The following is a 16,266-nucleotide window of genomic DNA, read 5'->3' as shown; positions in this document are numbered from 1 at the left end:
ACAGCATTCCAACAATAAACATGAGCTGCCTTGCCATTATTCATGGCTTTATTCTTTCAGTGTCAGTTTATAGTTTTCTAAGTATTGTGTCTCCACAATTAAGCTAACCACCTGATGCTATTGGCAAAAGGGTTTGTTTTCTAGATTTCTCTCAGATTGTTTCTTGTTAGTGTGTGGATTTTTTATGTGTAACTTTACGTTCGGTTACTTTGCTGAACTTTTAACAGTTGTTATCCCACCTTTAGGCTTTTCTTCCTATGAAATTGTATCTGTGAACAGACATTTTACTCTTTCATCTCCATTTTGCCTTTGATGTCTTCTTTCCCATCTAAGTGACTCAAGTTTGTAATGGCCCATGTTACTGGCCCTTGAGGGAGAGATTTCAGTTTCTCACTGTTGGCTTCATAGATGGCCTCTAATATGAAAAGGTAGATTCAGCCGTCTGTCCCCAGTTGATTCAGTGTATTGTAAGTAGATAATGTTGAAATCTGCCGAATACCTTCCTGTATCCATTGAAACAATTGTACCTTTTATTCTCAAGTTGTAATGTATTACATTGATTGGTTTTTCAAAAATATAAATACATATTTTGAAATGAAATCTACATGCAAATGGAAATATATCAAAGAAAAGGTGAAACTTCTAGAATAAAATATGGGCTTTTCATTCTTAAAAGCTTTTTAAATGATAAGGAGGTGAATGGTAAATATGACTAACATAAACATTTAAGCAGTAACCATAATACAAAAATAGGACAAAGGAAAAATGAACTGGGGAAGCCTTGTCGTGTGTTTGTTCCATAAGGAGCTTTGTCCTTTGGCACCAACTAGAGCCTGAAGGAAAACCGCTAAGCTCACAGAAAAAACACAGAGTAGAAATAAGCAGTTCCCACTCATCCTGCATGTGTGGCCTATGGCAGGCACTGTCTCCTGTGCCGTTACAGCAGCAAAGGGGAGGCAGTGATGGATGGAGCATTTGCCCAGGTATACTAGAATGTTTGAAGAAGTATGTGCAATGTGAGTCAGAGTGTGTGCCAACAGAAACGCTCATCCAGTTTGTGGGGAGAAAACTGTCACATCTATTTGTATAGCAGTTTGTCAGTATTTTGTCTTTTGTTTTTGAAATGGCTCTATCAGCTTTGTTGAGGTGGTTTATCTACATGAGTTTATTGACCAGTGTGTAAGATGCATCCAAAGGGCCTTGTCATTTGGGCCGAGAAAGAGGAAAATGGGGAAGAACCAGAAGGCACTTAAGTGTTGGGCAGTACTCAGGACAGTTTAAATAAGCTGTGGCTCATCTGTACAGTGCGTGGGACATGCTTTTCAGTGGCCACTTGTGGCTTATGAATGAAATATAAACTAGAATTTCAAATGCTGGTATCTGGGAGGGTGCACAGGAAATGGCTGGGGATGGCTGTCTTGGAGTGTGGGGCTTGGGATGTAGAGTGAGCTGAGTTTTGCCTGGTAGTCCGTTGGAGTACTTTAAATCCATCCATCACGGGCATATACAATTGGAAAATGAAAGTCCACATTCTTCCTATGTGTCTATGTGCACTGATTGCATTTCTTTTGGGTTTTTACAGATTTCTCTTGTGCTTTGTTTTGTGTTGATGTTTGGGAACTCGATGTTACTAACATCTTACTATGCATCCTCTTTGGTAATTATTTGGGTAAGTATTCCTTTGGCTGTTTTTTTTAAACTATTTTTGAGAAGTTTATGCATGTATACAATGAAGTATGATCTCAGATATTCCCCATATCCCCTCAGCATGTCTTCCAAGCTTCATGTTTCTGTTTTTTAATTGATAAATTACTATGTTCAGTTAATCTGCCTGCCTGTTTTTGAAACAAATAGAGTCAACTTCTTTATCACTGGCTTGGGATGTGTGAGTAGCTTCTGCAGGGTCATATAAAGTGTGTATCAACTCTGTCTCTACCCTACGGAGCAGTGAAGTTCTCAGTACGATAGCAGAGAAAGTAAGACGCAGTGACGTCACTATTGGAAAGCTCAGAGCCACGCCCCTACGTCCCGGGGTTGCTTTCCCTCTCTGCTTCCCTTGCACCTTGGGTTCATTGCGGGAGGTTTCTGTGCTCCCTACATTTTCTTTTCATCTTCAGTTTCAGTCTAAGTATAAAAGTTGTCTTCAGCCGGGCGGTGGTGGCGCACGCCTTTAATCCCAGCACTCGGGAGGCAGAGCCAGGCGGATCTCTGTGAGTTCGAGGCCAGCCTGGGCTACCAAGTGAGTTCCAGGAGAGGCGCAAAGCTACACAGAGAAACCCTGTCTCGAAAAACCAAAAAAAAAAAAAAAAAAAAAAAAGTTGTCTTCAATGTAGACTTCCATGTACGTCTAGGTAAAGACTTTGATTCATGGGCTTTAGAATTACAGTGTTTACAAAGCAAAGTTCTTCCACCTGTGGGCCGTGCACTTCCGCTGAGCCTCTTTATGACGACACACACATCACACTTCCCCATTGGAGTGCTCCCTACCTTTTGAGTAGTCATCGTTTGAGTCACTTGATTTCCAGAACCCATTAATAAATTTGCAGAGCCTTACATTCCTGCCTCACAGATAACTAGTTTAAAATACCCATTTCCAAGACGTGCTTTTTCCAGCCTGAGGCACCACCTGTAGCTGATGCATTATTTATTACTCTGTAGGTGAAGTATAATTAGCCATAGCCATGGGCTTGTGGTGATGCTGTTTGCAATCCTAACCTGAGAGTTGCTGCTGCTGTGCCTTGGGATTGACAAATTCTCTAAGATATTTTTGACATGTTTGAAGTCTGTTTTTCTCTCTGGAGGTAATATGGTTTAGGATTCATGTACCGGGACAGACTTGATTTAACATAGAAATATCTTGTTAGGACAATAAAATCTCATGTATAACTTCACATAAGTCAGGAATTTTAAGCTTAAAGGAAATCTTGCGCTTTTATGAGCTATTTAAATTTCTGAAATTGTTGCATACCTCTTGATTCATAGGTAAACCAGATAGATAAAACAGAGAATGAATCTTTTATATAGTGATTTTCTTTTCAATTTTACAAACACACTGACAATATATTTTTTTTTACTGTGGATTTTTTTAAGGTATGCTTTGAAATCACTAATTTTGTAAATGGATGTGGGGTGATAATTGTGAAAAATCCACAAAACAAAGCAAAGGACATGAATGTGGGAAAGAAATTTGTAGGGAGAAGGGATGGGGACTGGGAGAGATAGGATGGTAGAGTAATTAGGATATAGTTTATACATGCATGAAAATGGCAAAAAACAGATTTAATTAATAATCAATATGTGCTGGATTTTATATTCTTCAAAGTCTCAGTTATCCAGAATAATTGTTACCTGAACGCCGGAGCTTTCTTTTGTTTTCCTATGCAGGGTATGCTGGCAGTGAAACCACAGTTCCTAAAAATGAATGTATCTGAACTTAGTTTATGGGTAAGAATAAACCTACATGGTTTTTTTTTTCTCTTCTCTAAAATATAGCATTGGTTTTGTGCTTTACTTTTAAAGGAATTATACACACAGTGCAGCGGCCCAATGGCTTTGTAATAAATATGAGGGCTGTGTTTGAATGTGCAAACTGTCCTTTTCATTAGGTAGGTGAGGAGCAGCCATGTGTAACCACTCCACTGTAGGAGGCAGGCTGCAGTTCTTGTTTACATCTCTGATAAGACATAAATACATTTTGCTAGAGAGGTCATATGTTCTCAGTTTTATTTTTAGTTATAATAACCCTTGGTTTTGGAGCAACATGCTGTTAAAAGGCATTTTCCCTCGGAGATTAAAATATTGCTAACATGGGAATAAAAGTATTTGTTCTGTTCACTTTACCAGGCTACAGAAGGTGGAAGCAACGTTGTTTATTTATTCTTCTTTTGTAGGTTATCCAAGGGTGTTGTTGGTTATGTGGAACTGTTACACTCAAGTATTTGACTTCCAGAATCTTCGGCATTGCAGATGATGTAAGTGTATTCTTGCTTAAAATTGAAAGACTTGAAAAGGATCCAATAGGCAGGGAATAAATTAATGGAATTATTAGAGTATCATTACTTAAGCCAGATTCCAAAGTGAAGTAAATATTATTTTCCCTCTTTAACGCAAGAAAGAAAATCACAAAAATGTGACTATGTATATAGTTTTAATCTCCAGAATTAACACAGCCCCCTTTTAGTATATTTCTATGTCACAGAGATGTAGAAGATATAAAACAGGAACTCTGGACACTAAGGCCTAACATTTAAAGTCTGCCTAGCCATTTTCTGACTTTTTCATGGTCTCCTTTTAAAACCAATGAGACAGTGTCCTCAACGTCATGGATAGAGATCTGCCCTCCCCATTGTCTCTGTGGTCAGTATGGGATGTTTAGATGTCATTATTCAGGTGGAGCCATGTTAGACTTCAGAGATTTTGTTTTGTTTGGCTAGGACAGAGAATAAAATGATAAAATGTTTCTGATTTATTATCTTAAGGATTCTTCTTATGAATAGTTGCTTTATTTATGTGTGTGTGTGTGTGTGTGTGTGTGTGTGTGTGTGTGTGTATTTTCATGGTGCTTGTGTGGGTGCCTATGAGTGAGCAGAATTGGACACAAGGTATTCTGTTCTACCATCTCTACCTTACTGTCTTGAGGCAAGGTCTCCCATGAACCTGGAGCTAGTCTGGGGGTCAGCAAGCCCCAGTAATCCTCCTGTCTCACCCTTGACAACACTGGGCTTATAGGCAGGTAGTCTTGTGCTTTGGCCGTGAGTGCTAATACCCCCCTCAAGCCATCCCCTGGCTTCACTTTGCTTACTTTATTTTGATGTTGTGATTAGCACATTCTAAGTTAGGGAGGGGCCTCCCAGCAGTTATAATAATAAAGATAATGAAGGCTGTAGCAAGCAGGAGTAGTAAGTTCAGGATGCTACAGGAGCCCACAGGAGGAGAATCAGGAATGGACCGGAGAGGCAAAGGGTAATGGAGCTGGATGCAGAATGTAGGAAGAAGTTGGATAAAATAGCTCCAGTCTCAGGTATGTGGACTCTCATTTCCTTTCTGTTGGGAGACAAACCAATTAAGGCAGTGATTCAGACTGAAGCCACTGGTGACATTTCTGGTGTAGCCTTATGTCCTAGTGAAGTGAAACGACTGAAAAGTACAGTCAATACAGATTTCCACCCCGGAGATGACATGAGCGTGGCGAATGTCTCTACACTGTAACATGAGGAACAGCAGTGGCTCCTGCGTTCTGAACGCGCTGTTGCTGAAGAAGCAAGTGCCAACCACTCCGCCCTGGGAAGGGCTGTGCCTCCCCTTCTCCGCTCATTGTCCTTCTGGAGGAGCCTGGGCCTGTCCCTGCACCTGTCACTTCTCTCGAGTCTGAGGAGCTTATACTGTTAGGGTTCGAGGATTCCCACTTGCAAGTTTTATGTGGGCCTCATTTCATCAGTGATGAATTCAAAACAAAACCAGAAACAAACAACAACAACAAAACACTTGTACTTCACAGGAAAGGCTTTTTCAGCAGAGTTTTACAGTTAGCTTGGAAAGGCCACGTCTCACCTGTGAGATCTTGTAGTTTACCTGAATTGAGGAACTTACTGAGGGTAGCATGGGGTCATTAAGCATTAGTTGGTGTTGTCATGGTTGTTACTGCTGTAATTGATTGTGTACACAAGCATGCACACCATTTTCGTCTTTGTGGATTCATTGATGGTACTTAGGTTGCTCGGTTGGCAGATAGTGCTGCCGTGCGCTGAGGTGTGAATAACTCATTAGTTAATTTTGAATGGTGATTCGAGAGATTGCAGTACATATCTTAGTTTAAAACAATCCACTTAGGCGCCTGCTGGCTTAATTCAGGTGGAATCTATAGTACCTCTCCTTAGAGTCTGCTCCTCTCCCTTTGGGCCGTTACTGTCATACATTGGCCATCGGTGTGTTAGTGCCCGCAGCACAGGTTCTCATTATTGCTTCATGCACTCTTCTATCTTAAACGAAGAGAAAAAGAACAAGGGGGGTTATATCGCCTTTTGTATTTATCAGCATTTTCTGCCATTTTTATTGCCTTTTCTTCTTGTGCTTGAGGAGGCTTGTTTACTCATAGGACTTACCCATAGGACTCAATTTTCTAATTTTTCATAAGCCAGGTCTCTTAGCAGTGGGTTCTGTCGGGTTTTGTTTCTGTTCCAGTGTTTAGTCTTGGTTGGTTGTTGTTTTTTTTTTCTCATTTTGCTGTTTAAAGAATTGTTTGTTGACTGTAGTTTCTTTAAAACTTCTGTCCTTTATTATTTCTGAGAAGCCAATCAATATTCTTTAATAAATATTGATAAAATCACATCTTTCCTGCCTTCCATGCCCCTTTGCTTGCTCCCTGAAGGTCCACACCGCCTTCTGCCCCATCATCTGTGGGCTTGTGGAATGCTTGGACTCTCTTGGATCCTCTTGTACATGTGTACACTTCCCAGTCCTCCAGGGTTATAACCTCCCCCCCCCCATCCCTTAGATGGTTGTCTCGTCTCTAGCTTCTCACTGTAGCTTTGACAGCTAGTCTGCCCATCTTCTGTTGACGTCACTGGGATTGAAGCGGTGGTTCTGGCGGGAAGGCTTTTATCTTTCATTTCCTGCTGTTGCTGAAGACAGCACAGATGTTTGTTTCTAATTTGCTCCAAATCAAGTTTTCAAAATTGGGCCCACCACGCTCACAGAGACCATGCCATTGACCCGGCAAACTAAAGAATCCATAGTGGTGTTGATGGTGGTTGGGACAGCCACACACTCCCATTTCTTCAACCAAAGTTCATTTTTATCAGAAAATACAACTTGGTGGTTGTTAGATTAGAAGACTGTGACATGGTTGTTTGTGACACTTCTGTCATGTTATAGTTGTCTTGGGGGAGGGAGTTTCTGACTCTCTCTTCCATATCTACAAGCTCCCACATTCACTGACATCTCACATGGACCCAGTGTTGTGCTCCTGAAGCAAATCTCATTTGCTCATTGTGTTCTGTAGACGGAGTTTCTCTGTGTCTTGGCAACCGCTCCCAAATAACCACTCAGACTTATTATTAACTATAAATGCTCGACCGTTAGCTTAGGCTTGTTGTTAGCTAGCTCTGATAACTTAAATTAACCCGTTTCTCTCCATCTGTGTGCTGCTTGTGACTTCATGTATGTACTTTCCATCCTGCTCGCTCTGCATCTCCTCTCGACTCCTGAGACTCCACCCTTCTTCCTCCCAGCATCCTCTGTCTGGCTGTCCTGCCTAGCTACCTGCCAGTCAGCTCTTTTATTAAACTAATCAGAAGGTGCTTTGGCAAAGAAACATACATCTTCACAGTATACAAAAAGATGATTCCATAGCACTGTTCTTTCTTAATAGTGCTGAGTTTGGCTGTCTAGTGTTTTAAGAATATTGCCTTTAATCGTGATAGGTATTAGTCATAGTTTTCTTCTTGTAATGATTTTGTCTTCAGGATAGTGGTAGCTTCCCACATTTTTGAAGATGGGTTCAGTCTCCTACTTTCAGAGAGCATTTGAGTAGAACTGCATTTCCCTCTTAGATGTAGGCAGACAGCAACACTGAAGCCTACAGTGTTAAGGATTTTCTGTGTGAGGAGGTTTTCAGTACAAACTCGACTTTTTTGGGAACTTAGCCATCTGGCTGGAGCTTTGACAGGTGTCCTCAGGGCCACTTTGCCTGTTCCCTGTGTGCTACTGAGTGGAGCATGCTTTTAGAATTGCATGTGCAAGTTTATATGTGTGTGTGTGTGTGTGTGTGTGTGTGTGTGTGTGTGTGTATTTATGTATATGTATGTATGAATATATGTATATGGGAAATGGTCTTTTCTTATTAAACAATTAAATTTTCAACTTCTCTAACTTGACATTCTACGTGTATACCATGTATAGCATCGTGTGGGGAAGTGTTGGTACACTGTGGAGGCCTGAAAAGCAGCCTTTCCTCAGATAAATTGGTTGTTTCGTGGCTGGAGCTCTTCACATCCATTCTCTGCACTTTGCAGTGGCATGCAAAGGGGTCACTAGTGACAGTCACCTGATGTGCAGTCCCTGCTGAGTTCCTCCTTCCTACCTGCAGCTGTGTGTCCTCTGGCCACCCCTCCCCACTCTGTCCTCTCCCACACCGTTTTTAACCACCCTTCTTTTGAGAGTCGTTTTTGTAGAATCCGTTTGCAAGATCAAGCATGTAGGAAAATGTGGGGCTCTTTTGCTTTTGCCATTCTTATTTTCTGGTAAATTTGTCTTAATTATTCCTGTAAGTAGTGCTTTTTGTATACTTTATAAATTTGCTTTTTGTGACTTTTTACATGATCTAAAGGTTTATTAAATTTTGGCCTATTTAGTTTCCAGTCAAAAAGACTCTGATGATCATTCCTAGATATTTCTAGTTTTACTGCATTTATGATTAGAAAAAATTTATATGAATTTTCAACATACTGTTATGACATGCTATATATAAACACTTAATTTTTTTTACTGTGCTTAAGGAAAATGTGTGTGTTCTTCCTATAAAGTTTATAGTCTTTATTTATGGACTAATTAATTATATTGTGCTGATTTATGTTAAATTTTATCTTCTCTTGCTCCTGGAATAATGCTTAACACTTCCAGTGAATACCGTCAGCTTGCCTATTTCTCCTACAGCTGTCAATTTCATAGACATACATTTGGTAGTCCACATACAGGCGTGTGTCCTTTTGTCTTGCTACTCATTTCTCAGCAAAGTATTGTCTTTTCGCTTTTCAAGTTTTCCTGAATCCCTATGTGTTTTTTATCTTGAATTTTGTAGTGTGTGTGTGTGTGTGTGTGTGTGTGTGTGTGTGTGTGTGTGTGTGTATGTGTGTGTGTGTATGTGTGTGTGTGTGTTTTGGGAGGGATGTGGAGGGAGTTCTTTCTTCCCACTATGGTTCTGGGAGTACACTCTGTTCATCAGTTTGCATGGCATGTCCCTTTGCCTGAATCTCTCTGGCCTTTGAACTTAATTCTATGAAATGCCTCGGTTACCACCCTAGGTTTTTGTTTCAAACTTACGCTGTTTATTTTCTTTTATGCTTTGGTGTTAACCTATCTTTGGTAGACAACATAATATTGTATTTGTTCCCTTAAGTCAGTTTAAGCATCTGCCCTTTAATTAGATAATTTAAACTCTTTGTGTATATGGCAATTGCCTTTTGCTAGGAAGTTTTGCTTCATTTTCTCTTCTTTCTGGCAGCTCGTGTTTCATCATGTTCCCACACCCTTCTACTCCCCTCTCACCAGCTCCTGTGCTGTGGGGGTCTTCGGCAAAATTGCCTCTTTTCCTAGGCTTTGAAAGTTTGGTGAATGTCTGATGTCTTCAAGCCTTCCTTTTCTCTCTATAAAGTGCAGGAGGCGAATGTGACTGCACGCATGCCCTTGTTGGCCGTCAGTCAGAGGCGCCTTTTCTCCCATGTCTGCTACCTTGAAACTGTCTGCTAAGTCCCTTCTCAGAATTGAGAATCGGCCTTCCCTCAGTACTCCAGACTGGTTTCCTATGTGGTTGTCAGAAACCTTACGAGTTCCTGGGCTCATACCGCCTGGTGGAGAGCAAGGTGGGCCTGGAGAGCTGTTTTCCCAGGTTTAGCACCAATTTTGTTCCCTTGGCTTCAGCCCTCTCCTTTTTCATAAAGGATGTCCTGCTGTATCAGGATCCTCGTGCACTGTTAGCTTAGAAGAAGTCTAGCAGAAGAAAACAGGCTGGGGAGCTGTTTTACCAGGTTTAGCACCATGAACAGAAAACCTCAAGGGTAAAAGCCTTGGGCATTGTTGAGTGGGCGGTAGTAGACATTGGTAGGAAGCTTTGGGAGCTGTCACTTGCTGGCAGAACAGGGGGCACAGCTGTGAGGTTGGAGGAACAGAAGAACAGAACTTTCTTTAACATAAAAGCCCAGATTTGGAACAATGGACTTTTTCATACAGTGGAAACTATTTTTAGATACTGTTAAGATTAAAATGCATAATTATAATGTTTGGCTTAGTATAATGATTCCTGACTTTATTTCTTTCTAGGCTCATATTGGCAACTTATTAACATCAAAATTCTTCAGTTACAAGGATTTTGATACTTTACTATATACTTGTGCAGCAGAGTTTGACTTTATGGAAAAGGAGGTAAGCTCTGACTTCCAATTTTGTTCCCTTGGCTTCAGCCCTTCCCTTTCTCATAAAGGATGCCATGCTGTTTCAGGGTCTGCATGCACTGTTATCTCAGCTTAGAAGAAGAAGTTAGCAACTTAATGCAAGCTTTACCCATTTGTATATTTATTTATGACCTTTTCCATGTTGGTAATTTGGAAATATGCATTCAGAATGCCCACAGTGCTTGGATGGGTGAGCACAGACATTTCCCCAATTGCTTCTTTTCAGAGACAACATTACACAGTTCAGTCAGGTTCTCAGGCTTGTATGCTCCCACTCACTGTGTCGATATTTGAATGATCTCATTGCACTTAAATATCATTGAGCACAGGTTTTTCATATTAACATTTCTCCTTTGAAAACTTGATTCAGATATTTGATATTTATAGGAAAACCTGAGAGTGGGTAGTGGATTGTGAGACAGACTCCTGCAATGTGAATTAATGGTCTTGAACAAACACGTCCTATTCTTTGTGTTATATATAGTCTACTAGTTTCTAGTAGTATATTGCAAACAGATATTGTGAAGACAAAATGAGATTTCACATACTAAGGTGCTTTGATCTCCTAAGTGAAATATTATTTTCAATACTTTATGAGGTAGTTTGTTTCAACAAGCATGTTTATATTAGCCTTGGAAGCACCATCCATGTTGAATTCCTATATTGCTGTTTGCACCTGATACATTTTCCTCTGAGGCTACATATGTGTAGGAATATACTAAACTGGCCATCACTTTATTGACATATTTATTGCTCCTATAATCCCACTCTGATAATTCCATGTCCTGAGTGCCAGGTAAGCAGCCTTCAGTGTAGACTTATCTATTCCTAGTCAAGTGTGCCTTGACAGCTCCAACTGCGTGTTGGTCTTCGTTCATCCTATTTATGATGTTGATACACAATAGCTGATAAAACTATACAAATGATAGTGAGAAAAATCAAAGGAAGAGTACCTTGTAGGGCCTTAAAATACCGGTTTATGGTAAATGAAGACTCCTTCAAGAAAGTGGTAAAGACAATAGAAGGTAAATATAAGCAGAGACCTGAGATGTTGTAGGAGGGGCTGGAGACTACTGAGAACATCGTGCATGCTACTGTAACCCAAGAGTGGTCATTGCCAGGTCTAGTAAAATAAATTGTGTGTTGAGGCATGGCACGATGTCATTCAGCTTCAACAGAAAGCCAGGCTCTGGTGTGCCATTCCTGTCTCCGTGTGCATCTGAACTCAGGGACAGTGCTGCCGAGGCAGTTGAGTGTCTGTCACCTGAGGGAGTGCATTCCTTTTATAGTACATCAGTATAGTAGGGAAAGAGACAAACCTTGAATGCTAGTCCGGAACAGTTCAAACTGACCCGGAAAGATGCTTAAAACATGTAATGGAGTAAACAGAGGAGATCTTTCCTATAATTGACTCACAAAAGTGAAAGAGCCACATCCCGACAGTGGCTCAGGTAGGGAGATAACTGAGAGGTACATAAGACTGTGTTACTAAATACATTTTTATAAATGTATCTGTTGATGAAATATAAAAATTAGCTTTGTTATCTTCGTAAACATCAGTCATTATCCAGTGTATATTTGTGTAGAAGAAAAAGAAATACAATGGGAAAGAATATACATAAAATGCACAAGGTAGCTTGTTCCATGTAGATATGTACTGTTTGCTTGGGATGAATAGTGAGGTCTGCAGTTAGACAAATAGTGTGTGAAGAGAAGACTCTCTTGTTGCCTTTCACATGAGTTTTGGGGACTGTATTTTTAGTGTTTTCAACTCAGCACTGGTGAAATGTGTTTCTATGGAAACATGCTTTAATTTCAGTGATGGGAGTCAGTGGATAGATTCAACTCTTGGTTGATGAATGTTTGTATTTCTCTACTTATGCTTTTAGAAATTCACCCATTTCATCATTTGAAAAGAAGTTTTGTTTGGCTAAAACATTTCCTTCTAACAAATACCCCTCAATTTTAGACTCCACTGAGATACACGAAGACACTGCTGCTCCCTGTTGTTCTCGTCGTGTTCACTGCGATTGTTCGAAAGGTGCGCTCGCCACGGGATGCGCTTCCCAATTAAACATCTTCTCGGTTTTGTATAGTACTTACGGATATTTGGCTACACGATAATAGGATAGTTTTGTACTGATTTATTGAAACATTCTGTATTTTCTTACCTGACGGCCTTTGATGAATACTTACAAATCTTAAAGATATTCTGCTCCCTGCTAGCCTAAAATAGACCCAGGAAAAATGAATGGCTTAGGTTCCGATTGTGTTTTGGAAGTCATGTCTAGAGGTCATAATTGACTGAGATACAAGTTGATCTACCTGTCTATTATTGGCTGGATTTTAATGCTAAGTAATATTTCCAAAAATATTTAATATTTAGCTGTTTTTATATGATAGATGAGCAGTTTGCAGTTACTCCTGAATGGGGTTTATTATTAATCAATAGAAGATTTGGGAAATTGCAGTATATTGATGAACTGGATAACTTGCTTATGCTCCAACTTTGCATTGATAGTGAAATTCTAAGCCCTTGTGTAAACTAGGCGTGAGAAACATCAATCTTCTGTGAAGAAAAGCAGGTGTGGAACTGATTCTTAAGTAACTTGTGAAGGCTCTAACTACATGAGACCTAAGAGATGAGATTAGCCTGCGATCGAAGAAGAGATGACAAAGCCTAACAATTTATTGATCTCTAGTGATTCGGGTTAACACAGCATATTTATCGGTGGGGTAGTCTGTACTGTGGTTACTGTTCACATTGTGTTTGTACTGTGCCTTGTACTCCCCCAGACTATTTCCCCACAGCATATTTTGATGTGTTACTCAGCCAGTGACCCATGGGGTAGACAGACACTGCCTTGGAAGATCACAGGTTGTTAGTAGCTCCTTTTGTGCCCATTGTCACCCCAGACTGTCTCAGCTCCCTCCTCCTGTACCAGACATCTGCTGGTCCTCAGCGTGGCGCTCAGCATGCTTCAGCTTCTGCCGCTTTACTCGGTTCCATTGTGTGCCAGGTGCTGCACCTGCCTTGCACTTTTGCATTGATTCAGACATCATAATCCTCAAAAATGATCAGATATTGACTGTCAAGAACCTATTCAGACTACAGTGGCCTGGCATGATAGCACAGGCCTTTAATTTTTGCACCTGAGAGACAGAGGCAGGTGGATGTCTGTGAGTTCTAGGCCAGCTAGAGCTGCACAGTGAGATGAGACTCTGTTCAATAAAACAAAACAAAAAACTGCAGCTTTGATGGCAAGATGTGATGGAATATAGTAGGTCAGATGAGCGAAGCGACATTGTTTAGTTTAAAGAGCAAAAGATTCAAGTAGAAGCTGAGAAATTAGTTTAAAATATTTAAGAGCCTACCATTTGGAAAATAAGACTATGTTCCTTTTGGTGCCTTAGAAATATGGTCAATGATCAACTCCTGGAGATAGGACTTTTGACCAGGATGCATAAGACCAATCAGGGGAGTATTAGAACCTCAGGCAGCAACCCAATGCCTCCTCCAAAGGTTAAATAAGGCGTGTGCAAGATGTTGTCTCTGAGCCCCTGTGCCGTTTGTGTGTGTGAGTAAGGGAGGTAGTGGCTGCCACTTCCGTGGGTGGGAAGGAGCAGGAGAGTCAGGGCCAGCAGAGCCACCTAATGTTTATCCCCTCAGGAAGACCATTTCATCCTCCTGAGCGCATTGCTCATGTCCTAAATGGGTATTGTAATTTTCCTAATAGGACTGCTAAATTAGACACATTGAAGGACTGTGCTAGTACAAGATAATCTTGAAATTATTATTTTCTGAGTGATCTCTTGTCTCCATACCTCTCATATTTATATTAAGAGTTTTAACATTTATTTTCTTTATAACAGCTTTTCTAAAGTCTTTAAAAATCCATTTTCAGATTGTTAGTGATATGTGGGGTGTCGTAGCTAAACAACAGACACATATAAGGTAAATATGCACTTAATTTTCTTACTTCCACTTATTGACTATTGGCTGCAGTATATACTTCTATGCTTACATGTTGTACACTTCGTAAGTGCTGATTTCCATTGTCACCGTTGCCCTTCCTGTATCATTGTCAGTTCTCATCCGCAGAAGCCTGACCATGGCCCCCCACATCCCCTTTCTTGGGGGGACACAGCTTTGCCAGTTCAGCAGAGAAAATTAATTACTCTGTTTGGGGGCCAATAGGTTGCCATATTGAGAAATAGGGAAGTATAAAACTAGATCCTTTCCTTATTTTTTACTCCCTAAGAAGCAGTTTTAAAACATAGGTAAGCAAATGTACCTAGAAATTGACAGAGAGAACGTATTTGTAACTGAAGAAGTGAAAGGCCTTTCAGCAGGATACAACACTTCTACGCTGGGAAGGTTGACAAACAACATCAACCAGAAGTACTTCAGTTTGATAAATGTTGCCAGAAGCATTATTGAAAGGAAAAGGACAGTTACAGTGAATATTTGTGATGTGTGACTCAGGATTGATGACAGCCAGGGACACATAAAGAACCTAGAAAAATGAATAGGAAAGTGTTGAGACAATGAATGGAAGACACAGAAAAGGGACCACAAGAAAAGTGAGTTTGCCTGTTTCTTCTCCACCACACTTGTGCCCCTAGGACCTTCTTGTGCACTTCAACAATGGGGAGTTGTCCCTGTCTCTGGGGTTTGCAGGAGTTGAACCCTTTGCCCATTTGTTTCCTGCTCTCCCTTACAGCCTGACTCTTTCCATAGCCAATAGGAAAGAGTAGTAGTTGAAAGGGTGAATATTCCCATATGACTCATAGAGGCTCAGAAAGGCCTACAGTCTTGGTGATGAAGACATTTTGAATACAATTAAAGTCTTTCTACTTAACAGATTAGTAAGAATTGGTAATATCTGGTGCCTGCATAACTGGGAGAAATGGGGTGTAGTTGGTTGTGACAGGAAGCCATACAGTGGGCCTGCCTTTCAAGCCAACAGTTCCCCAAGTACAGGTACATGCTCCGGAAGTGTTCACATGGATGGAGACAATGGTCAAAGTTTGCTTAGCATGGTGTTGTGTATAATGAGGAAAGTTAATATGGTCAAAATATGTATTAGTACAGAATGGCATTATGGGCCAGGTATAAAGTGAAATGTTTTGCCATCTTTATGGGAATAATTCAATCATACATCATTGGATTGTTTTTTAAAAAATCAAATAATATACATATATGACAACTATGCTTTTAACTTATACGTGTGTGTGTGTGTGTGTTTGTGCATTTTCTTTTATAATTTGAATTTCCTCACCTTTACACTGAGCTTTGAAGCTCTGATAACACATGGGAAAATCTTTTATGTCATTTAGAAACAGTTGGCTGTAACTGTGCCTTGCTCATACCTGTGTAGATAAACAGGAAAGGGGAAATTATCCTGGTATATAATGTCAACATTTCTCTTCATCTGAGGTATTTATTTTTATTTTTGGAAGAGTTAGGAAAAGCTTCAAAGTTAGAACCATAGTGTGCAACTCTGGAAAAGGAAAGTAAAAGTTTTCATGGAAAAAGAGATTTGCCTCATCAAGAAGAGCTTTACTACAGAGGGAATTTCAGAAAACCTAAACTTCATGAGGTTTTCAGTTCAGAAGGGTTGAAGCTCTCTTGTGGAAAAGGGAATGGCATGTTGACATTTCATTTTGCATAAGAACAAAAGTCGTGCCATTATAAAATAGAGAGGGGAAGAGAAAAGGCTACATTTAATTTGGATGTGATCACCATTTAATGCTCTATTCGTGGCCCTGGAGATAAAGGAGAGTAACTGTGCCCTCACGTAGAAACTGCATCAGCTTTGAGGTCATCCTGAGTGCAGGCCCGTCTAGTCTGGCAGGAGTGCTGGGCTTGGCTTCCTTGCCATCTGTGGGTATGACGGACGATTGTAGTCTGTTAACACATTGGATGCTCAGGAAACAGAGAGGGAGTCTTTGCTTGGAATGAGTGAAGGGACATTCCACCTCCTTCCTGCTTGGCCTGTGTATTTGCTGAAACCAACGCACACACATCTTTTGAGACTAGATTCCCAGATCCGATTGTGTTCTGCCTGGGTTGGGGAGGATGATCACTGATACAGAT

General features: G+C 40.5%; 1 protein-coding gene across 2 annotated transcripts in view; it reads left to right on the top strand.

Annotated features, from left to right (window-relative positions):
- Dpy19l1 (dpy-19 like C-mannosyltransferase 1) overlaps positions 1 to 16,266 on the top strand; it is a 95,855-nt gene that overhangs the window by 67,201 nt on the left and 12,388 nt on the right. For both annotated transcript variants that reach the window (XM_052754984.1, XM_052754978.1), the window contains 6 exons: positions 1,583 to 1,669; positions 3,385 to 3,444; positions 3,891 to 3,971; positions 10,036 to 10,137; positions 12,136 to 12,207; positions 14,072 to 14,121. In XM_052754984.1, the coding sequence (XP_052610944.1) occupies positions 1,583 to 1,669; positions 3,385 to 3,444; positions 3,891 to 3,971; positions 10,036 to 10,137; positions 12,136 to 12,207; positions 14,072 to 14,121 (452 nt within the window). The remainder of the gene's footprint in view (positions 1 to 1,582; positions 1,670 to 3,384; positions 3,445 to 3,890; positions 3,972 to 10,035; positions 10,138 to 12,135; positions 12,208 to 14,071; positions 14,122 to 16,266) is intronic.

This window comes from Peromyscus californicus, unplaced genomic scaffold, assembly GCF_007827085.1.
Source record: "Peromyscus californicus insignis strain IS unplaced genomic scaffold, ASM782708v3 Scaffold_11__1_contigs__length_118956290, whole genome shotgun sequence".
Classification (NCBI taxonomy): Eukaryota; Metazoa; Chordata; class Mammalia; order Rodentia; family Cricetidae; genus Peromyscus; species Peromyscus californicus.
This window is presented reverse-complemented; position numbering and strand designations above follow the sequence as displayed.